The 25,020-nt window shown below is 36.3% G+C and overlaps 1 protein-coding gene across 4 annotated transcripts in view; it reads left to right on the top strand.

The window, feature by feature from the left end:
- The window catches only part of RFC3 (replication factor C subunit 3), a 205,935-nt gene that overhangs the window by 13,898 nt on the left and 167,017 nt on the right, over window positions 1–25,020 (top strand). For 2 of the 4 annotated variants that reach the window (XM_086713792.1, XM_086713788.1), the window contains exons 8-9: window positions 8,977–9,046; window positions 10,587–10,859. In XM_086713792.1, the coding sequence (XP_086569918.1) occupies window positions 8,977–9,046; window positions 10,587–10,778 (262 nt within the window). In that variant the 3' untranslated portion in view covers window positions 10,779–10,859. Of the gene's footprint in view, window positions 1–8,976; window positions 9,047–9,135; window positions 9,152–10,586; window positions 10,889–25,020 lie in introns of those variants that run through there. The other 2 variants (XM_086713799.1, XM_025924320.2) reach the window with 2 other exon arrangements.

Raw genomic sequence — 25,020 nt, 5'->3', positions numbered from 1 at the left:
CTAATTTTTGTAAAGATTCTTCAAAAGGATTATAACATATACTCTTTGGCCACCATGTAGATTCGTGGATAGTCATACATAATGGGTTCTTAGTATTTCATCAGGGTTTGCTTTGAATTCCTATAATTCATTTATTTTAATGGAAGAATTTAATAGTTTTTAAGAAGTGCCAAACATTGTAAGTAGTCTCTTCAGAAAAAAAAACTTTAGGAAAAAGTGTGCATTCCATTTTGTAAAATATTGCTAAGCAGTGAAGTAATCTCAGCCTTAAAAGAGATAAAATTCAAAACATGTTTTAGGAGACTTTTACTTTTGTAAAATATTTCTGCATTGAAGATGACTTTCTTGTTTTCTGATTTTAAAGACGAAAACTTGGTAGTAGCAGTTGTAGAACTTTCCTAATTTTAGGAGAGCTAGGTACAGATGTTGTAGTATTTGATAATTACTAGTTTGTTCTTAAGACTTTAGTTGATCATTGCTTTGCTTAATTCTTCTAGCAGCTGCTATCTCTTTCAATTTTCCAAACAAGTTTGGGCAGCTCACAAATACACTTTTTTAAAAAGAGGTGTTATTTCCTGATTAGACTGACAGTTGTAGGAATTGATTTCGTTGTGCTACAAAAAAGAAATTTGAATTTCAAAGCTTTCAGGTTGACCAAAAATACTAGGAGGGCTGTATTTTGGCCCACACAGTACCAAATAATTGTTTCTCATTTTTGACCCATTAGACTTGCTGTGATATTTACAGTCTTGATTCTTATTTGATTTATTTTAGAAGAGTCATAGTTTTCTAATTTGATAGCTAATTTTAGTGAGCAATTATTAATGTTCTTACACTGCGACATCTCATTTAATTCATAGAGCAGTCCTACATGGAAAAGCATTATTATTATCTTTATTTTATAGGTAAGAAAACTGTTTTGGGAGATTATTGCTTACTTGCAGACATTCAGTTAAGAATCAGAGACAGTTCAATAATACCATGTTTCTCTGACAGAAGAATTTGTACTCTTTAGCACTTGCAATCCCCAAGAAATAATGACACAAAGAAATTGTAGAATGTATTCATTTTTAAGAAACTAAGTTATATTAGAAATTAACTCAGACTAAGACAAGATGCATGTAACATGCACACAATGCACACAGCATAGAACAGTTGTAGAGGAAAACATCCTGAATTAACTTTTTAGAAATAAATGATATGCATAATTATTAGAATAATTTTGGGGTGCCTGGCTGACTCTGTTGATAGGGCATGCAACTGTTGATGTCAGATTGGGTGTATAGATTCCCTAAAATGGTTTAATACCATCTGTCATTTGTATCTGTTTCTTAACTCTTTAATAATCAGGGTTACTTTTTTTTTTTTCATGTTTACTTATTTATTTTTGAGAGAGAAGGCAGAGAGAGAGAATCCCAAGCAGGCTCCACACTGTCAATGCAGAGCCTGATGTGGGGCTTGAACCCATGAACTGTGAGATCATGACCTGAACCTAAACTAGAAACCAAGAAGTTGGATGCTTAACCGACTGAGCCACCCAGGCACCCCTGCTTTTTTTTTTTTTTTTTCTTTTTTTAAAGATAATACTATATGTCCAAGAAGGATCAAGGCCTTTGGAATCAGACTTGAATTAAAATTCTGCCTCAGTGACATGAGTTTAAATGAAAGCCTAACCTCTCTTTTCAGTAAAAGAATGGTGTTGTGAGGTATAAATAGCATACTGCAGTCAGTCTCATACAGAGGAAAGAGTTAAATACTTTGGCAAACATTGGAAGGGTATGGATTGGAGAGTAAGGCAGATCTGTTCTTAATTCATGGTTCTTCTATAGTCAACTTTGTGAGGTTACTTAAACTATCAGCCTTTTTTTTTTCTCATCTAAAAAAAGGGAGATAATGCCCCCACTCAGAGCTAGTGTGAGGATTTAAGTAAAATAATTTGTTACAGTGTCTTGCACATAGCAGATGTTCAAAAGATGCTGGTTTTTTTCCCACTTTATTTTATTTTGATACAACTTCATACTCTTGGGCTCTCTGGAGAAGAGTCTGAACTACTTTTAAGAAATCTTTGATGAGGGGATGAGGCAAGATGGCGAAGTTCTGTTTGTCTTATCTCTGAAATGCAGCTGTATCAGCACCAAACTATTTTGCATACCTAGGAAATTGATCTGAGGATTAACACAACAATATGCATAACTTGAGTCACAGAACTCAGCAGGTACACTGTGTGGAGAAGTGAACTGGGGGAGAGAATAGCCACAGAGGATAGGGAGCTGTTTTTGTGGAGAGAGGAAAGAGGGGTGGAGAGTGCAGGAAAAGCACTCTCCTGAAAGTAGCTGGAGAGAGAGAAAGAGTGAAAACACTAACAAGTGACTGAATAAGAAATCTGGTCCCTAAAACCAGTGACAGAAAGGAAGGAGAGGGTCTCAATACCATTAGGATTCTATAAACAGTGGAGCACAGAGTTGGAAATTCTGGAGCTCAATGCCTGGTGGCGCTCTGGAGAGGAAAAAGGGCAAATCTGCAGGAGCAGGCAGCGGGGTCTGACGGGTCCGTGTGCCACACAGGGAGAAGCGGTTCCCCTTCTTGGAAAACATTTGGTAGAGGCCATATGGCCTCTCCACAGGCAGTGGTCCCAGTCGACCCCTGAGAGCACCCACATTTGCTATTGAGACAAAGACACCTGAGCCTGTTGAAACCAGGCACTGTCGCTGTGTTGGGATTTGCCATAATCTCTGAACTTCTACCACTGTGCGATTGCACAAACATTTTCTGGGGGTAATTCACCACCCAGCCATTGCTCAGCGAGCGCCTCCCCCAGAGAGACAGCAGGGGTCTAAGCTGCAGGGGTCTATGAAGTGTGGGGTTTTGAAACAGAACCCCATCTGAGATAAAACTCTGGAGGGAGATGCTGCCTGGTAGGCTGATGGGTTGGACATGGACAGGGTGGAGGTGGGGAGTGGATGGAAGCCCAAGACAAAGGAGAGGTGCTTGATTGTGGGTTGGTGAGAGCACAAAGTTCCTTTGTCAGACTAGAAAGCTGGGTGAAGCCATTTCCACCTCTCCCGCATACATGCATAACGGTGCGCGCAGATCACACTGATCCAGCTCAGTAAGCTAAGCAGCACCACCTAGTGGAGAACAGAGCCTTTTCACCAAGCCCTGCCCAGCTGTGCCCTCCAGGCACATCCCCTAAAAGTCCAACACAGGTCTGTCTACCTGCTTAGTGTATGGACTATAGAGTGCTTCATAGTTTCAGTTCTACAGGAAACAATATAAGACTTAGAGAACTCAGTGACTTATTAAAAAAGAGATAATGTCCAAATCTTAGTAGTCCTAGATGATGAAGAGAGAGAAAAAGGGGCAGAAGTTTAATGTGAGCAAATTATAGTAGAAAACTTTCCTAATCTGGGGAAAGACACATCCAAATCTAAGAAGCACAGAGAACTCCTATTAGACTGAACAAAAACCGACCATTACCAAGGCATTTCATAGTCAAATTCACAAAATACGCAGACAAGGAAAGAATTATGAAAGCAGCAAGGGAAAAAAGAGTCCTTAACCTATAAAGGAAGACAGATCGGGTTCACAGCAGATTTATCCACAGTAACTTGGCAGGCCAGAAAGGAGTGGCAGGATATATTCAGTGTGCTGAACTGGAAAAATATGCAGCCAAGAATTCTTTTTTAAATTTTTTTTTTTTCAACGTTTATTTATTTTTGGGACAGAGAGAGACAGAGCATGAACGGGGGAGGGGCAGAGAGAGGGAGACACAGAATCGGAAACAGGCTCCAGGCTCTGAGCCATCAGCCCAGAGCCCGATGCGGGGCTCGAACTCACGGACCGCGAGATCGTGACCTGGCTGAAGTCGGACGCTTAACCGACTGCGCCACCCAGGCGCCCCAAGAATTCTTTAACCAGCAAGGCTGTCATTCAAATTAAAAAGAGAGATAGTGAGTTTCCCAGACAAACAGAAACCAAAGGAGTTCGTGGCCACTAAACCAGCCTTGCAAGAAATTTTAAGGGGGGGACTCTGAGTGGAGAAAAGATGAAACAAGACAAAAAAGACCAAAAGCAACAAAGATTAGAAAGGACCAGAGAACATCACTAGAAACACCCAACTCTACAGGCAATACAACAGCACTAAATTAATATCTTTCAGTACTCACTCTAAATGTCAGTGGACTAAATGCTCCAATGAGAAGACATAGGGTATCAGAATGGATAAGAAAACAAGACTCCTCTATATGCTGCTTATAAGAGACCCATTTTAGACCTAAGACATCTACAGATTGAAAGTAAGGGGTTGGAGAACCGTCTATCATGCTGTTTGTGGCTAAAAGAAGGCTGATGTAGCCATAGTTATATTAAGTAAACTAGGTTTTAAAATAAAGACAGTAACAAGAGGGCATTATTATTCAGAAGGGCATTATATCATAATTAAGGGGTCTGTCCACCAAAGAGATCTAACAATTGTAGATATTTATGCCCCCAACGTGGAAGCATCCAAATATATAAATCAATTAATCAAAACATAAACTCATTGATGATAATAACCATTATAATAGGGGACTTCCATACCCTTCTTACAGCGATGGACATTTCATCTAAGCAGAAAATCAAAGAAACAATGGCTTTGAATGAAACACTGGATTGGATGGACTTCACAGGTGTATTCGGATCATTTCATCCTAAAACAGCAGAATACACATTTTCTCTAGTGCCCATGGAACATTCTCAGAATAGATCACATACTGGGTCACAAATCATCCCTCAACAAATACAAAAAGATCACGAGTATACGTTGCATAGTTTCAGACCACAATGCTATGAAACTTGAAATCAACCACAAGAAAAAATTTGGAAAGATCGTGAATACTTAGAGATGAAAGAACACCCTATTAATGACTAAATGGGTTAACCAAGAAATTAAAGAGGAAATTAAAAAATACACGGACGCCAGTGAAAATGAAAACGACAGCCTAAAACCTCTGGGATGCAGCCAAGGCAGTCATAAGGGGGAAGTATATAGCAATTCGGTTCTTCCTAAAGAAGGAAGAGAGGTCTCAAGTACACAACCTTACCTTACACCTAAAACAGCTGGAAAAAGAACAGCAAATAAGTCCCAAACCAGCAGAAGACAGGAAATAATCATTAGAGCTGAAGTCAGTGCTGTTGAAATCAAAAAAGCAGAACAGATCAATGAAAGCAGGAGCTGGTTCTTAGAAATAATTAAGAAAATTGATAAATCCCTAGCTAGTTTGATCAAAAAGAAAAAGGAAAGGACCCAAATAAAAATCAAGAATGAAAGAGGAAAAATCACAGCCAACATTGCAGAAATACAAATAATAATTAGAGAATATTATGAGTAATTACATGCCAATAGGGCAATCTGGAAGAAATGGACAAATCTGGAAGAAATTGAATCCGTAATCAAAAAATCTCCCAACAAACAGAAGTCCAGGACTGGATGGCTTTCCAGGGTAATTCTACCAAACGTTTAAAGAAGTGTTACCACCTGCTCTTTTGAAGCTGTTCCAAAAAATAGAAATGGAAGGATAACTTATAAACTCATTCTATGAGGCCAGCATTACTTTGATTCCAAAACCAGACAAAGACCCCACTAAAAAGGAGAACTATAGACCAATTTCCCTGATGAACATAGGTGCAAAAATTCTCAACAAGATACTAGCAAACTGGATCCACTAATACATTAAAAGAATTCTTCATGATCAAGTGGAATTTCTTTCAGGGATACAGGGCTGGTTCAATATCTGCAAATCAATGTGATACATCACATTAATAAAAGAGAGGATAAGAACCACATGATCCTCTCAAAGGCAGAGAAAGCATTTGACAAAATATAGCTTCCTTCCTTAATAAAAAGTCTCAAGAAAGTAGGGATAGAAGGATCATATGTCAAGATTCTAAAAGCCATGTACAAAAAGACCCACTGCTAATATTCTCTGTGGGGAAAAACTGAGAGTGTACCCTCTAAGGTCAGGAATGTGACAAGGATGTCCACTGTCACCACTCTTATTCAGAGTAGCGTTGGAAGTCCTAGCCTCAGCAGTTAGACAATACAAAGAAATAAAAGGCACCCAAAATGGCAAGGAGGAAGTCAAACTTGTCACTTTTCACAGATGACATGATAATCTATTTGGAAAACCCAAAAGACTCCACCAAAAAGCTGCTAGAACTGAAACATGAATTCAGCAAAGTCTCAGGATATAAAGTCAACGTACAGGAATCAGTTTCATTTCTGTACACCAGTAATGAAGCTGCAGAAAGAGAAATCAAGGAAGCGATCCCATTTACAATTGCACCAAAAACCATAAAATATTCAGGAATAAACCTAACCAAAGAGGTGAAAAACCTATACACTGAAAACTATAGAAAGCTTATGAAAGAAATTGAAGAAGACACAAAAAAATGGAAAAACATTCCACGCTCATGGATCAGAAGAGCAAATACTGTTAAAATGTCGACACTACCCAAAGCAGTCTACATATTCAATGCATCCCTATCAGAATAACACCAGCATTCTTCACGGAGCTAGAACAGTCGTAAAATTTGTATGGATCCGGAAAAGACCCCAAATAGTGAAAGCAATTCTGAAAAAGAAAGCCAAAGCTGGAGGCATCACAATTCTGGACTTTAAGCTGTATTACAGAGCTGTAATCATCAAGACAGTAGGGTACTGGCACAAAACAGACACATAGATCAATGGAACAGAATAGAGAACCCAGAAATGGACACACAAATGTATGGCCAACTGGTCTTTGACAAAGCAGGAAAGAACATCCAGTGGAAAAAAACTCATCTCTTCAGCAAATGGTGTTGGGAAAACTGGACAGCAACATGCAGAAGAATGAACCTGGACCTCTTTCTTACACCATACGCAAAAATAAACTCAAAATGGATTAAATACCTAAACATAGGAAGCCCTCAAAATCCTAGGGGAAAAAGCTGGCAACAACCTCTTTGACCTCGGCTGCAGCAACTTCTTACTTGACATGTCTCTGGAGGCAAGGGAAGCAAAAGCAAAAATGAACTATTGAACTTTATCTCATTAAGATAAAAAGCTTCTGCACAGTGAAGGAAACAATTAGCAAAACTAAAAGACAACTGACGGAATGGGAGAAGATATTTCAAATGATATATCAGATAAAGGGTTAGTATCCAAAATCTGTAAAGAACTTCTCAAAATCAACACCCACCAAATAATCCAGTGAAGAAATGAGCAAAAGACATGAATAGACACTTTTTCACAGAAGACATCCAGATGGCTAACAGACCCATAACATGAAAAAATGCACAACCTCACTCATCATCAGGGAAATACAAATCAAAACCACACAATGAGATACCACCTCATACCTGTCAGAATGTCTAAAATTAACAACTCAGGCAACAACAGAAGTTGTCAAAGATGCGGAGAAAGAGGAATCCTTTTGCTCTGCTGGTGGGAATGCAAACTGATGCAGTTACTCTGAAGGAACAGTATGGAGTTTCCTCAAAAAATTAAAAATAGAACTACCCTATGATCCAGCAGTTGTACTACTAGGTCTTTCTCCAAAGGACACAGGAGCGCTGTCTCGAAGGATACAGGGGTGCTGTGCTGGTGGTAATAGCCAAAGTATGGAAAAAGCCCATATGTCTATTGACTGAATGGATAAAGAAGTGTGGTATATATCTATAATGTAATATTACTTGGGATCAAAAAGAATGACATCTTGCCATTTGCAACAATGTGGATGGAACTAGAGTGTATTATGCTAAGCTTAATATATGACTTCACTCATATGTGGAAGATACAAAACAGGTAAACATAACAGAAAGGAAGCAAAAATAACAAAAAGAGCAAGGGAGACAAACCATCAGAGACTCATATACAGAGAACAAAGTTGTTGGGGTATTGGGTCGGGGGATGGGCTAAATGGGCAAGAGGCATTAAGGAAGACACTTTTTGGGATGAGCACTGGATGTTATATGTAAGTGATGAATCACTAAATTCTATTCCTGAAATCATTATTACACTGTATGGTAACTAACCTAGTTGTAAATTTAAAAAAAAAAAAAAAAAAAGGATGAAAACTTGCTTTGAATGGAAGTGTTCTAGTATTGCAAAAGAAAATCTTTGATGAGTCACTTCTCTGATCTAAATATGGAACATCTGTGATATTTACTAATATCTTCCTAAATCTTACTAATATTTTACTAAAAGCTTTAAAACATGTTTACCCTTTAGGGTACTAAGTATATATATGGAGAAAGATAGTTGTTTTGTGTGTACTTACAATTTTGTCATTTCCTTCTTGCCATTTTAAAATGCCATATGTATTCTTTCTTTCCTGGAACTATTATGAGAAGGGCCGAAAATTAAGAGCTCAGAGGTTGGAGTATTCATATTCACTTAGTCTGATTCTGTGCTTGCCTATGACCTATTGTACTGCCTTTCTGTGACAGGACCGCTTTGTTTCCTTGCCATACTGCTTTTTTACTTTGCAGTTGAGGTAGTATGTAATGATATATAGAATCATGCTTGTATGCTCTTTTCTTGTATAATTAACTAGTGATTGTCTTATCTTTTCATGACCATTTTCTAGATGTCCGAGGTATCTATCTGGAGGAAAAATAAACATATTCCCATGATATGTCATGAAAGTAGGTTGAAATGCAGTGTGAATAATGTCAACCCTCACTCTTCCTGAAGTCTTAATTTTTATCTGGCACTTTCATGGTATTTTGATGTAATTAATAACTCAATATAAATGTCTGACTTTAAATGAGTTCTGAACATTTTCTTTTAGAAACATGAACTGAAATTAGGAAAAGCTTAAATGTGTATCTTAAGTATGATAAGCCATTTAACAAAATGTATGGGAATTAATTCATAAACTAAAACAGCACAGTATGTTCTTGAAAAAATTGTGTCTTATTTTCATTACAAAGTATTAATTATCTTGTTTTATATAGGCTCCTTGAAGTCCGTGGAAGACTTTATGAGCTTCTAACTCATTGTATTCCTCCTGAAATTATAATGAAGGTAATCCGATTTCAGTTCCTGAACCATTCATAACCATGAAATTTGGACTTTTGCAGTACTGAGACACATTGTCATTTCTTTCTCTCCAGCTCATTAATTCAACAGGTATTTATTGAACCTTTCCTGTGTGTGCCAGATACCATTAGGGGAGTGTTGAGGAAGACCTGGGAGGCCCTGCCTTCAGAAAATATACATTTTAGTGGGGTGAAATGGGAAACAAGAAGCAAAAGGATTTCAGAATGTTTTAAGTGCTACAAAGGAAGTAAGAAGGTGAAATGGTAATAATGGAAGGTGGGCTGTGGAAGGTCAGCAGTGGCTTCTGTGAGGAAGGCGTGTTTAAACTGAGACTTGGAAGATTAAAAGAGAGGCAGCGTGTAAATAGTTGGGGAACAAGTACTGTTAACCTTTGAACCTTGAAGCTTTGAACGATGTGGTAATTAAGACCCTGACCTCCTGCATAGTTGAAAATCTGTGTATTACTTTTAACTATCCCAAAAGTTGACTCCTAATAGTCTACTGCTGTCCAGAGGCCTTACTGATAACACACTGGATTAACACATTATGTAGATGTGTTATATACTGTATTCTTACAATAAACTAAGCTAGAGAAAAAACTTATTAAAATCATAAGGAAAATACATTTATGCTACTGGACTTACTGAAAAAAATGTGCTTACAAGTGGACCCTCACAGTTCAAACCCACGTTGTTTAAGGGTCAGCTGTATTTCAGAGAGTGAGGTTTAGTGCACATAGGGAATGACATTAAAGAAGTAGGTAGAGTCTAGACTTTGTAAGATTTTGTAAGGCACAGCTTTAGGTTTGGTCTGGTAGGTCTAAGCCATGTGTGTTGACTGATTTAGATGTTAGGGAATGCAGGGGGTTCTGTTTGTATTTATTAAAGTTATATGGCAACACTCACAAGAAAAAATTCTAATTATGCCAAATATAAAAGAGAGTGAGTTCTACCCATCCATTTCTACAAGGGTGAGCACTTCCAACAGACCTGTATTCTAGTCACGTAGAAATATGCCCATATGTATGGCTGTGTGTGTATAGTTTCACAAAGCTTCACAATGTTCTGCATTGTGGTTTGTTTTTTTTAAATAATGTAGCATGTTTGATACTTCATGACAGTATGGATTTTATCCTTTCTAGTGGATGAATGGAATTTCATTATGGGACTATATCATAGTTTTTTGAATATGATGCTGTGTGGAACTTCAGGTTGGCTACACGTTATTATTGTAACTAATAACGTTGCAGTGAGCATCTTTTTACTTCTCTCTTTGCACCCTCATACATTAAGTATTTGGCATTTGGAATATGATTGATAGCTACCACATTTTACACTATGGAAAAGGTATGCAATTTTTTTGTTTTTGGATGAAAACTACCATATAAAAGAACATACAAAAGAGATTTCACAAGTAAAAAGAACATACTGAGGTTTTGCTTCTTTTTTGAATGAGAAATAAAACTTGTTCAGCTTATTATTTTTTTAATGATTACTTTTTAAATTACTGGTTATCTTTTTTTCAGGGCCTTCTCTCAGAACTTTTACATAATTGTGATGGACAGCTGAAAGGGGAAGTGGCCCAGATGGCAGCTTACTATGAACATCGTCTACAGCTGGGTAGCAAAGCCATTTATCACTTGGAAGCATTTGTAGCCAAATTTATGGCACTTTATAAGAAGTTCATGGAGGATGGATTGGAAGGCATGATGTTTTGACATCTTGACAGCTATCCTTAATTCTTCCTAATATATCTCAGTATCATCATTTACATCCATTTTATATTGGAAGAGCTGCAGGTAAAATAAACTAAGTTCACTTAACCATGCCTTATTTGTGGTGTTTTGTGTTTTTTTTTTGGTAGCAATTTTTCTGTGAACTATTATTAATTATTATACTTAAATAATTGCTCTTTTATACTGTTGAAGTTATTGAAAGGACACAACTTAGAAACTTCAGAGTCCAGAAACATGATTTTAGAGTTTAATATACTTTCAAAATTTGCTATTCAACTATGCAGTGTTGGTCTTCCCATTTTCCATCCTTTCTCTCATCTGTTGGAAGAAATTTACTACATACATACAAAAGCAGAGATTGTTTTCTATCCTCTAAATGACCATTTTTGGCCACAGGCACATAACTCTGCTTGGCAAGTCATTACCTTTAATCATATTTTCTCTCAGTCAAGAATTGTGGGTTTTTTTTGTTTTTTTTTTTTTTTTTCCAGGAAATATAAGGATTAATTTTGAAATAAAATAGCCTGAGTGTGAAGAACATTGTTGGTACCATTCCTGTTGAGACTATAGAAATCCAATTTTATTTCAGTAATTCACATATTAGGTGGGCTACTAAGAAATAAGAATGTTTTCATTGTACTTGAGATTGTTGAAGAATATGCATCATGTGTTTCACAGCAAAGGTATATTAGTATAGAAATTACTCTTTGAACAAGTGTATTTTTCTGTCATTGATCCTATCCTTTGGAACATTTTTTCATTAGATATTTGGTTCGTGGAACAAAGAGTTTGCTTGACAGATTTGTAGGACAGGCTCTGAATAGTTTCTTTAATTTTGGGCAACAGAAGCATGACTCAAAAGCTAAACCAACAAGGGTGAAATAAAAGATTTTAAGTTCCAATAAGTTAAATTACCTCTGTGAGGATAACAGGGAGACTTCTTGTAGTAGTGATCAGTCAGGAAGTATTTAATTGATGGACACAGCTATACACATATAAAAACATGTAGCAGTTTTAGGCTTATGGGAAACTGTTAAGGTCAGGAAAGATGATCTTTTTGTGTTTGTTTGTTTTGGGGGTACTAGTTAGGCCCCAGTTAGCAGTCCCTGTCCTTGGGGCACTTACATGCTAGGAAGGATATTGACTATAACTAAAGAACTGGGAAAGTGAGGTTTGGCAGAGTTAGGACTTTTAATTTGAAAAACAAAAAGTGAAAATATTGTGACTGTCTTCTGATGTTTAGGAAGTCTGAGTGGTCTTATAATTTTTATTCCTCTGGAGCAGTGCTTCTCAAAGTAGAATCTCTGGACCAGCACCAGCATCACCTGGGAACTGAGAAACATAGACTCTCAACTTTGATTCCACATCTACTGAATCAGCAACTATGGGAATCGGATCAGCTATTCAGGGAATTCTGGTGTACCCTTAAGTTTGAGAACCACTGCTCTAGAGAATGTGTACTTAGGATCAGTGTGCATAGATTAAAGGGAGACATTTTAGTTGCAAGTGAAGAAGAACTTTCTAACAGCAGCTGTCTTGTAATTGTATGGCAAGCTTGAGAGTTTCTTATAAACAGGAAATGTTTAGAGAATTGTCGGAGAATGCAATGCTTACACATGCTAGACGTTGCACTAGGGACTTTCTATGTATTATTAGATCCTTACATCTCTAGGAGAGAGGTATTATCTTCTATAAAAATAAAGAGGCTGAAGTTTAGAGGAATGAGGTGTAATTTATACTAAAACATACCCACTTTGTCTGTATTTGATTTTTGACAAATGTATTCAGAGTAGCACCATCCCAATCAGGATACAGATTTTATCAACTTCAGTTTCTTCCACATCCCTTTGCTGTCACTCTACCCCTACCCTGGCCCAAGTGACCACCGATCTGCTTGCTGTGGTTATAGATTAGTTTTGCCTGTTCAAGAATTTAAAGTCAAATACTGTATGGTCTTTTTCTCAGGCTTCATTGTCTCAATTATAATTGAGATTCCTTTATGTTGTTGAAACACGTATGTTTCACTAATTTCAATTTTTATTGATCAGAATATGTTTGTGTATGTTTTAAGCCTATTATTGATGGACCTTTGGGTGTCCAGGTTTTGGTTAGTATAAATTAACTTGCTCTGAATATTTCTGAAAAGTCTTTTTGTGGACATACTGTTTGCATTTCTCTTGAGTAAATTTATAGGAATACAATGACTGGATGTAAGATAGGTATAAGTTTAACTTTTAAGAAGTTGCCAAATAAGCTTCCCAATGAGGTTGTACCATTTTGCATTTCTGTCAACAAAAAGAGAGTTCTAGTTGTTCCTATAAAATTGGTTGGTTGCATTGATTTTCTGTATTGTCTGTTTCATATTTTATTGATTACCTTTTTATCTTTATTAATCCCATTCTTCTACTTTTGACTTAGTTGGCTCTTATTTTTCCAGAGTCTAAGCATGAAAATTTAGATCATTGATTTTAGACCATTTTTTTTCTAATAATCATTTAAAATTACAAATTTCACCCTGCATACTGATCTAGCTTCCTCTGCAGACTGATATCGTGTGTTTTCACTTCTGTTAGTTCAAACTATTTTTTCGTTTTTCTTAACGATTTTTTCTTTGAATTATTACTTGGAAATGTGTTAATTTCCAAATACTTAAGATTTTCCAGATATATTTTTAAGTCTTCTTTATTGTTAATTTTCTTTCACTTACTGAAAGGAATATTGAAATCTCCAGCCACAATTATGGATTTATCGCATTCAGTTCTTTTGAGTTTTACTTCATGCATTTTGAATCTCATTATTAGGTGCAAACATATTTAGGATTATTATGTCTTGCTAGTGATTTGACACCTTTGTCATTACTTCAGATAATATTTGTTTCAGATAATATTTCTTGCTCTGAATCTACTTTAATATTAAGATAGCTTCTCCAGCTTTCTTTTGATGAGAGTTTGCATGGTAGGCATATTTCTTGTTCTGCTAGCAATGAATTCTCAGTTTTATCTGGAATGTATCTGTTTTGTCTTCATGTATAGAATTCTTGGTTGATTTTACTTTTTTTTCCCCCCGGCATTTTAAATATTTCATTCTACTACCTTCTGTTATTTCTTCTTGATGTTTTCAGTATTTTCATTTTTTCTTTGGCTTTTTAGCAGTGTGACCAAGATGTGTCTAGTTTTAATTCTCTTTGTGTTTATCTTGGGTTTTATTTAGTTTCTTGGATTAGATTATTATGAGTAGTATTATTGTAGTATCAGTTTGGGGATTTTTTTTTTAACGTTTATTTTTGAGAGAGAGACAGAGCACAAGTGGGGAAGAGGTAGAGAGAGAGGGAGACACAGCATTTGAAGCAGGCTCCAGGCTCTGAGCTATCAGCACAGAGCCTGATGTAGGGCTCAGACTCACGGACCATGAGATCATGACTTGAGCCAACTCAACAAACGAGGCACCCAGGTGCCCCTGGTTTGGGAAATTTCTAACCATTATTTATTCATATCTTTTCTGTGATCCTTTTTCGCATCTTCTTTGAGAGTCCCATTATTTATATGCTGGAATGCTTGATGTCCCCCGCCCCCCCCCAATGCTGATGCTTTGTTCATTTTTTTAGTCTTTTTTTTTTTTATTTTTATTTTTTTAACGTTTATTTATTTTTGACAGAGAGACAGAGCATGAGCAGGGGAGGGGCAGAAAGAGAGGGAGACAGAATCCGAAGCAAGCTCCAGACTCTGAGCTGTCAGCACAGAGCCTGATGCAGGGCTCGAACTCACAGACTGCAAGACCATGATTGAGCTGAAGTCGGACGCTCAACCAACTGAGCCACCCAGGCGCCCCTTTAGTCTTTTTCCTTTATGTTCTTTGGACTGGATAATTTCATTGATCTTGAAGTTCATTGATTCCTTCTTATGCCATTTCATAGTTGATAGCTAATTTATTTTTTGTTTTAATGTTTGTGCAATCTGATATTTAATTTTTCATTTTAATGTTTGTGCATATTAATTCTAGAGTTTCCATTTTGGTCTTTTATGTAGGTTCAGTTTTTCTATTGCAATTCCCTATTTGTTGTCTCACTGTTATCTTTTTCCTTTAATTCTTTGAATATATTTATAATTGCTTTGAAGTCTTTGCTAAATCCAACATCTGGTTCTACTCAGTATCAGTATATTTCTTTCCTTCCCATAACCCCATGTCTGGTAATTTGTGGCTGAAAACTTAATTTTAGATAATATATTTTAGCCATCTTTATGTGGTTTTTTTTTTTTTTTTTTCTGATTTTTTTGTTTCATAACTTACCTAGACTTAAACTGTGTAATTTATCTTCCTTTCACTGTGCAGTGTCTGATGTTTCTGCTCAGTTATTATTATTATTATTATTATTATTATTATTATTATTATTTTTAAGCCTGGCTTCATCTGTCTGTCTGCATAGTTTCGTGACCAGATAATCATTTGGGCAGTTTGAGCTCAACGTCTTAAATGAGGCTTGAAGTCGGCTGAGCTGTAGGTGGGCTGAGGAACACATTCCAAGATTGCAACCAGTTCTCAGTATCCTTTGGTTTTCACTTCCCCAGTTTAGCATTCATTTGGTTATGTGTCAGTCAAGATTGTATCTTAGTCCCTCTATGGCTCTTTTATCTCCAGGATCTCTCAGTTCAATAACTGACTGGTCTCTCAGTGGTCATGAACTAGAATTGTAACCTTGGGCTAGCAAAGCTATAGATTTTCCCCCATCCTTCTTGAACCACGTCTGCCACTTTTATCCAGCAAAGCCATAGGTTTTCATATGTCTACATCCTGAATTGAGTCCACTACTCTGGCTGCAATCAGCCTTGAACTTACACAGCTACAATTTTTACTGACCAAGTGACAGGTGTGTTCTAACAACACCAGGTGGAGAAGGCCATAGAGTTGCTGCCATTTTTATGTAAAGCTAGTTTCTTAGCAATAAACATTGTTTAATTTGCCTAATTTGGATCAGTTTTAAGTATCCCGATTGGTTGTTTTTGACAGTTTTATCCACTCATTTTTAATACTTCTCTGTAGAAGGAGATCACCCAATTTCCTCCTGTTTCACTTAGTGTAAGTAGCCCTTCACTGATTCATTTTTTTCATTGCTTTTTGTAGATCTAAATTTCAATCTGAAAACCTTTTTTTTTTAAGCTTTTCTTGCAGGGCAGATCTGGTGAATTCTCTCAGGGTTGTTTTGTTTTGTTTTGTTTTGTTGGTTTTGGTGGGGCCTAAAATGTCTTTAGTATGCAGTGTTCTTTGAAAGCATTTTTAATGGATATAGAATTGTACTTTGATGGGTTTTTTTTCTTGAAAAATATTTTTTGTCTTTTGGTATACATTTTTTCTGAAGAGAGATTTATATCCTAATTTTTCTCCCTGTGTGTTTTTGTTTCTTTTATTTTACTTCGGCTCCTTGTGAGATTTACAACTTCTCTTTATAACTAGTTTCCTGGAGTTTGATTAAGATGTGTCTTGACACTATTTTTCTTTGTAGTTTCCTGTTTATATTGTTTTGTATTTATTGGGATTCTTGGATTTGTGTGTTTATATACTTTATTAGACTTGGAAAAATTTAGCTGTTTTCTTGAAATATTTTTCTGCCCTGTCCACTGAGACTCTAGTTTTATATTTCTGACTTCCTGATAGTGTCCTGTAGAGTCTCTCTTTTTCTTCTAGGCCTTTTCTCACTGTCCTTCAGTTTGAATAGGTTCTGTTACCTTCAAGTTCACTAATCTTATGCACAGTCTAATCTGCTTTTAAGACCATGCAGTGAAATTGTCATTTTAAATACTGAGTTCCTCCACTCTGGAAGTTAAGTTTCATTTGGTTCTTTTTTGTATTTTACATTTCTTATTCTGTTCATGATTTTTTAAAAATTTCTTATATTAATAATAGCCCTTTTGAAGTCTTTGATTAATTCCATCTGTCATTTCTAGATCTGTTTCTGTTGACTGGTATTTTTCCTGGTTGTGGGTCGTATATCCTGCGGTTCTGTATGTGCATTAATTTTTATTGGTTGCTGGCTATTTTGAATATTACATGGTAATGTTACATTTTTGAATGTCTGAATTCTGTTGTCTTTAAACAGTTTTGAACTTTGTTTTAGCGGGCAGTTATTTGATTAACTGCTTGATCCCTTTTCTTGCTTGTTTTTCACCTTTTTTAGAGTAGTTAAGCTTGACAACTGAGACATTACTTTTCTGGTGTTCTACTCAATACCCTGGAGATCACTAAGGTGTCTGTGTCTTGGATCACCAGAAATCAAATGTCTTCCAGCCCTGTGTGAGCTCTGGTAATTTTTCAGCTTATAGTTTTCAGCATATCTTTTCCCAGTATTTTTTTTTTTTTTTTTTTTGGGTCTGGCTTTGTGGAGTCACACTTAATGCATATGTAGCTTAGTAATCATCCAAAGATGTAAGAAAAGAAACCCTTATGCAGATTTTTGTACGCCTTTTCTGTTTCGCTCTTTTTCCAGATCTCTGCTGTGCATATTCAACCACCTTAGCTTCTGAATTCTCTTTTCTCCAGCTCATTGTTATCACAGTTGTCTGCCAGGATTTGCCCTTCTTATCCTGCAGGAAAGTGCCTCTAGGCAAAAATCAGGTGACTTTAGTTTACCTCATTGGTTTTTTTTCTCTTATGCCTTACAGTCTTGCATTCTTTGTTCAACATCTATTACAGAGTTGCTTTATGTATTTTGTCTAGTTTTCTAGTTGTTTACAGTGGGAAAGCAAGTCCAGTATCAGTTACTCTTACATAATTGGTAGTGAAAGTCTTAAAGATTTTAACTGAAAGCCCTAATTTCTGTAAAACTCTATGATTTAATGTATTTTTTCCCAGTGGTATTGAGGTATAATTGACATCTAACATTCTGTAAGTTTATGTTATACAGTGTGTTGATATGATATACGTAATTGCCAAATGAGTATCCTCATAGTTTCAGCTAACACCTCTCTCATCATATCACATCAAATAATTACTATTTCATTTTTATAGTGAGACTGTTAGATTTCAGTAACTTTCAAGTATATAATACAGTGTTATTAATTATAATCACCATGCTGTACCTTAGAGCCCCAGAACTTACTCCTCTTAAAACTTGAAGTTTATATTCTTTGACCAGTATCTTCTCATTTTCCCACTTCTCAGTTCCTGATAACCATAATTTTACTATCTGTTTTTGTGAGGTTGGGCTTCTTAAAATTCCACATACGTGATGTCATACATTATATGCCTTTGTCTTATTCACTAGCATAATGCTCTCAAGGTCCATCCATATTGTCATAAATGGCAGTGTTTCCTTCTTTCCCATGGCTGAATAATTCCATCGTGTGTGTGTGTGTACACATGTATACGTACATATGTATACATGCACACACACATCACATCTTTAACCATTCTTCTGTTGAGGGACATTTAGGTTGTTTTCTTATCCTTGGCTATTGTGAATAATGCTACAATGAACATGGGAGTGCATATATCCCTTAGATTTTCCATTTTCCTTTACTTTAGAGGTATACAGAAGTGGGATTGCTGAATCATGGATCATGTACTTGTTAGCCATCTGTATGTCTTTAGAAAAATGCCTATTCAGATCTGCTTATTTTTTAATTGGATCATTTCCTTTTTTGCTATTGAATTGTATAAGTTCTGTATGTATTTTGGGTATTTGGATACGTATTTTGGATATTGGATATTATCAGACATGTTCCAGAAATAATTTCCTCCCATTCAGTAGGTTGCCTTTTCATCTTATTGATGATTTCCATGGCTGTGTAGAAGCTTTTTAGTTTTTTTTTTTTAAGTTTATTTATTTTTGAGAGCGAGAGAGAGCGTGAGTGCAAGCAGGGGAGGGGCAGTGAGAGAGGGCGACACAGAATGGGAAGCATTCTCCAGGCTTTGAGCTGTCAGCATAGAGCCCAATGCAGGGCTCAAACCCAGGAACAGTGAGATCATGACCCGAGCCAAAGTTGGACATTTAACTGACTGAGCCATTCAGGTGCCCCGAAGCTTTTTAGTTTGATTTAATTCAAATTAACTAGTTTTGCTTTGTTACTTTTGCTTCTGGTGTCACACTCGCTCTGTGTCAAGGAGATTACCACATATATTTTATTCTAGGAATTTTATGGTTTCTGGTCTTCAAGTCTTTAATCCATTTTGAGTTAATTTTTGTGTGTGGTATAAGATAGTGGTTGAGTTTCATTATTTTTGCATGTGGCTGTCCAATTTTCCCACCACCATTAGTTGAAGAGACTGTCTTTTCTCTATTGTAGTGTTGGCTCCTCTGTCATAAATTATTTGATCATATATGCATGGGTTTATTTCTGGGCTCTCTATTTTCCATTGATCTCTATGTCTTTTTATGCCAATACCATATTGTTTTATTTACTATAACTTTGTAATATAATTTGAAACCAGGGAGCACAATGCTTCTAGCTTTGTTCTTCTCTCTTAAGACTTCTTTAACTATTTGGGGTTATTTTGTAGTTCCATACACATTTTAGGATTTTTTATTTCTGTGCAAAATGCCATTGCTACCAACTGCATTGAATCTGTAGATTGCTTTGGGGAGTATGGACATTTTATTAATCTTCAAACTCATAAGCACAGAATATCTTTTCTATCTTCAATTTCTTGTAGTTTTCAATATACACGTCTTTAACCTCCTTGGTTAAATTCATTCCAGTTTATTTTATTCTTTTTGATACAGTTATAAAAAGATTGTTTCCTTTTCTTGTAGTTTGTTATTAGTGTATAGAAATAAAAAAGCTTTTTGTGTATTGATTTTGTATCCTGAAACTTTTCTGAATTTGTTTTAGTTTTAACACTTTTTTGATGGAGTCTTTAGGGTTTTCTAGATATAATAATCAGGTTATCTGCAAACACTGACAGTTTTATCTTGTTCTTTCCAGTTCTGATGCCCTTTATACCTTTTTCTTGCCTAATGGCTCTGGCTTTGATTTCCAGTGCTGTCTTAAATAGAAGTGGCAAGAGTGGGCATCCTTGTCTCCTTCCTGATGTTAGGTGAAAGGTTTCCAACTTTTTACTATTGAGTATGATGTTAGCTCTGGGCTTGTCCTATATGGCCCATATATTGAGGTATTTTTCCACTCTACCCACTTTGTTGAGTTTTTATCATAAATGGATGTTGAATTTTGTCAGCTGTCTTTTCGGAATCTGTTGAGATGATCATATGATATTTATTCATATTTGATTAAAATGTGTATCACACTGACTTGCAGATTTTATACCATCCTTGCATCCTTGGAATAAATCCTACATGATTATGATGTATGATCCTTTTAAGGTATTTTTAAATTTGCTTTGCTAATAATTTATTATTTTTATATCTATTCTTGTTAGGGATATTGGCCTGTAATTTTCTGTTCTTGTGGTATTCTTGTCTGAATTTTGAAATCAGAGTAATGCTGGCCTCATAAAATGAGTTTGGAAGAGTTCCCTCATCTTTAATTTTTGGAAGAGCTTGAGAAGTATTGGTATTAATTATTAGAATGTTTGGTAGAATTCACCAGTGAAGCCTTCTGGTCCTGAACTTTTATTTGTCAAGGGTTTTTACCAGTTAAATCTCCTTCCTAGTAATTGGTCTGTTCAGATTTTCCATTTCGTCATGATTCAGTGTTGGTAGATTGTTGTTTCTAGGAATTTATCCATTTTTTTCTAGGTTGCCCAAATTCTTTACTAGGTAAATCACAGATCTCTTTGTCTTTAGATTTTGTTACCAGAGGATGATTGTGATCCTTTGGTGCAATCATGTTACCTTGATTTTTCATGCTCTTTGAAGTTTTGCATTACTTTCTTCACTTCTGAAGTAGGAGTCACCTCTTCTGGGCTTTACTAACAGTTTTTGGGAGAGAGAGACCTTCCATCAGCCATGACAGATATTCTGAAGCTATTTCAGATCTTTTTTGGGTCCAGCTGTTCATACTTCTTGCCCCTTGATGGCACAGTGCTTAAGCTTTAAGCCTTTCCTGTATTCTATAATGCAACACGCCAAGTGCTGACAGTTTCTCTTTTGTTTCCCCTTAAAGGTGGTACTGAAGTTCAAATTTGTGGTCTTTCCCTGGCCCGCAGATTTGCCAACTTATGTGCATGTTCACTGGCCATCTTCCAGAGCTCACTCTTGTTGCCACCATTGGGAGCACAGATAGCTGGCCACAAGATAGGGAGGTTTGTACATGAGGTACACAAAGTGCTAGAGGTTTCTGTGGGCCAGTTGAAGTGATCGACAAGTGAGGTGTTCCCATCAGCTCACTGGCAGAGTTCTGATGGAATCTATGATCTAGTTAGGATCTGAGTCCCTTACTTTCATCCAGTAGTTATATTTGCCACTCTCCTCTTTTCCTGTCATGTAGCTTGTGATTCTGCACTGTGATGGGGCAATAAAGAAAGGGACCTCTTGAGCAGCATCATGTACAGATGAAGCCAGGGGCTCACACACTCTTCCCCTGTGGGACAAATAATGGTGAAGGAAGGTGTCTTTTGGCCCTAAGTTGTGATGCCTTGGGGAGGAGGTGATATGGATAAAGTTAAACTGTTACTGTTACCCACTACAATTCATTGAAACTCTTTTTTTTGCTCCACTGGAGTGCTAGAACTTCTTAGAAACCTGGACTTCCACAAAGGTTCTCTCCTTTTACAATGATTGTCTTAAGTTAGTGTTCTTCAATGTTCTCAGGGGACTGTGATAGGAGAGGCCCTGGACCCAGTTTACAGGCCACTGTAGGGTCAACAACGGGGACCGAGGTCTGTCTGTGACTCCATTGCACAGGTGGGTGAGACTCCTCTAGAGTCCCTTGACATATGGGGCTGAACCCCCACAGCTTTCTCAAAGGCACTTCTGTCCATGGATACCAAAGTTTTGTTGTGGATGGGGGACAAAAACCAGGGAGGACTTAAGCTGTTATGATGCTGACTCTCCTTTCTTTTTATGTTTTTAGAATATAAATTAAAATTTTGTTCCTAAGATTTGAAGTTGTGCAACATACATCACAACAAAAAGCTTTGTTGCGGTTTTAATAAAGTTCTGTTTTATATTCAGATATATCAGAACTGAATGATAGAGATTTAAATGTTCTTTCCAAATTATAGCACTCCAAGTTGTGAAACACAGTTCATAAAAAGTAAAAAATCAACTCTTGGCAGCAATTTTCCTTGTACCTAGTTCTCAAGAAAAACATAATTTTTTTCATATTTTTCAAATTGGTGAACTAAATTCCACTAGATATTCATCCCAGTTTCTTTCCTGTTCATAGTTCCTATGGAAATTTGGAACATTATCACAAGATGCTATTTATCAGTTTGATCATGGTATGCATGACTTAACAATAAATTACTCCTCTCAGTAGCTTTGCAAAAATAGTGGTCCCTCCGAACCTTAGCTCATGTCTGAATTGCAGCCTAATGCTGGTTATAAACACTGTATGGTACCTTTGTGACTTGGTACCTTCTGCCTGTTGCAGCTCTTTTGATTAGCTGATTGCCTCCCGAAGTTACCAGCTCTTTAATACAGCAGCATAAGAAACTTTAGCAACTTCCTGAAGAGCAGCTGTACAAAATAATCACTCGTAGTAGGCACATAGAGAACTCCACACAGCCTTTCCAGAATAACATTAAGTACCTCTGTGTGAGGCACTGTGCTAGGTTGTTTTTTTTTTTTTTTTTTTTGGCATCCTCATTTAACTCTCCTAATAGTCTCAGAGCTACCCTGTTTTGCAAGTGGGAAAACGATCCAGGCAGCTGAGCACAGGTTCTATTCCAATGAATTGAAAGCCACCAACCCAAGAAATAGGTCTTCAATACTGCCTAATAAATTTTACATTTCTCTATCAAGTCTCCACAATGCCTCTTTAAAACTTACCTCTTTATCACCAGCTAATCAAATGTGTATGCATTCTGTATTATATGTTCATTTGTATGCATCCTATGTACTATCTATGCATGCATATTCTCTTATATAAAGAGAAGCTATCCTTTGTTTCGAGTCTAATCTTCATCAGTTGTAGCCTGTGTCTAAAAAAGTGTCAGTATCTTCTGTCCTTTCTCTCTTGTATTTTCAGTCCTCTCAAAAGTAGACCCTTGTGTTGCTTTTGATTTTCCTAACATATTATCATCAGAGTTTCCAACATACAGAAAACTGGAAAATATTGACAGCATTCATACTAATGTTTTATAGTGAATTTTAACTGTACTTGCTTTTTTTTTTTTTAAGTTTATTTATTTTTGAGAGAGAGCGCACACACACACACACAGGGAGAGAGAGAATTTCAAGTAGGCTCCATGTTGTCAGCACAGAGCCCAATGCAAGGTTTCATCTCAAGAACCGTGAGATGATGACCTGAGCCAAAATCAAGAATCTGATGCTTCCCTGAGTCACCCAGGTGTCCCAGTACTTGCTTTATCATATGTCTATCCTTCCATCTTTCAGTACTCGTGTTTTTGCTGCATTTCAAAGCAAGTTACAGACATCAGTACATTTTTCCCAAGACTGTTAGCACATACATCATTAACAAGCTAGTTGAATAAGGTAAAAAAAATATATAACAGGCATAAGGAAACAAAAGGATGGAAGAAAAGTCTTCGTATTAGACAAAATGATTGTTTTCCTAGAAAAATTCTAAATAACAATTCCTTTAACAAATGGGTGAATTTAGTAAGATCACAAGATGTAAAGTTAATGTACAGAAGTCAATTTACATAGTAGCATGATACTAGTGGAAAATAAAGTTTAAATAATTGATTAAATTTCTAATACATCAGAGACCCCCTAAAATAATAAATAATAAATTTAACCAACCTTGCCCCCAAGACCTGTATATTCAAAATAAATTCTTAAAAGGAATTAAAGAACACCTATATAAATAGAGAAATTTGTTTTGGATTTGAAGACTCAAGATGTCCATTGTCTTCAAAGTGCTTTGTGATTTATGACCATCATGTTACATCTACAACCTTGTAGAACTTATAATACAGTATTAATTTGCTTTAAACAAATAGACCCAAGTACTTTAAAAGAAATTAAGAGGAAAAATAGGTTTTAGGGGTGCCTGGGTGGCTCAGTCAGTTAAGTATCCGGCTTTGTCTCAGGTCATGACCTCACAGTTCGTGGGTTTGAGCCCTGTGTTGGGCTCTGTGCTGACAGCTCAGAGCTTGAAGCCTGCTTAGGAATCTGTGTCCCCTTCTCTCTGCCCCTCCCCCACTTGTGCTCTCTCTTTGTCCCTAAAAAATAAACATTAAAAAATAATAGATTTTAACATTAACTATTTACCTTTTCTGGAACTTCATTTTTTTCCTTAATATCCAGAGTTTGATCTGTTTTGCTTTCCATTTAGCCTGAGTAACTTTCTGTAGCATTTCTTAGAGTGTAGGTCTATTGGGAGATTCTCTTAGTGTTTATTTTGTCTTAATCTTTTGAAGGATGTTTTCACTAGATGTGAAATTCTAGATTGGCAGAATTTTCTTTAGTTGTTGCTCTGCTGTTAGATGATGATGATGATGGTGGTGGTGATGTTGATGATGTTGATGTTAGTAGCTTATCTTTCAGTTTTGGAGGTCAGAAGTCTAAAATATGTTTCACTGGAGGTTTTAGGGGAGAATTAGTCCCTTGCCTTTCCAGATTTTAGAGGCTGTTTGAGTTGTTTGGCTCATTCGTTTTTTCTTCATCTTCAAAGCCAACAATGTGGCATCTTCAAATGTTTCTCTGACTCTGCTTCCATCCTCACATTTTCTTCTCTGATTATTCCCCCAAGTTTATTGAGATCTAACTGACCTATAACCCTGTAAGTGTATAATATGATTTGGTACACCTGTGTATTGTGAAATGATTACCACAATAAGGTCAGTTAACATGTCCATAACATTTTTTTGTGTAGTGATAACATTTAAGATCTGGTCTCTTAGCAACTTCCAAGTATATAATACATTGTTAACTATAGTCATCATGCTGTATATTAGATCCCCCACACTTACTCATTTTATAACTGGAAGTTTGTACCTTTTGTCCTTCATTATTTTTGATGAGAAGTCTTTGGTCATATGTGTTCTTGTCCTTGTATGTGTAATTTGTTTTCTTTGCCTGCTTTGAAGATTTTTCTTTATTTAAATTTTTTATTATTTTTAATTGTGATAAAATGCATACACAATTTGGTACCCTAACCATTTTTAACTATGCAGTTTAGTGGCATTAAGTACATTTGCATTGTCG

Source organism: Puma concolor, chromosome A1, assembly GCF_028749965.1.
Source record: "Puma concolor isolate L17-30 chromosome A1, mPumCon1.1.hap2, whole genome shotgun sequence".
NCBI lineage: Eukaryota > Metazoa > Chordata > Mammalia > Carnivora > Felidae > Puma > Puma concolor.
The sequence above is the reverse complement of the archived record's forward strand: the minus strand, read 5'-3'. Positions and strand labels throughout refer to the sequence as shown.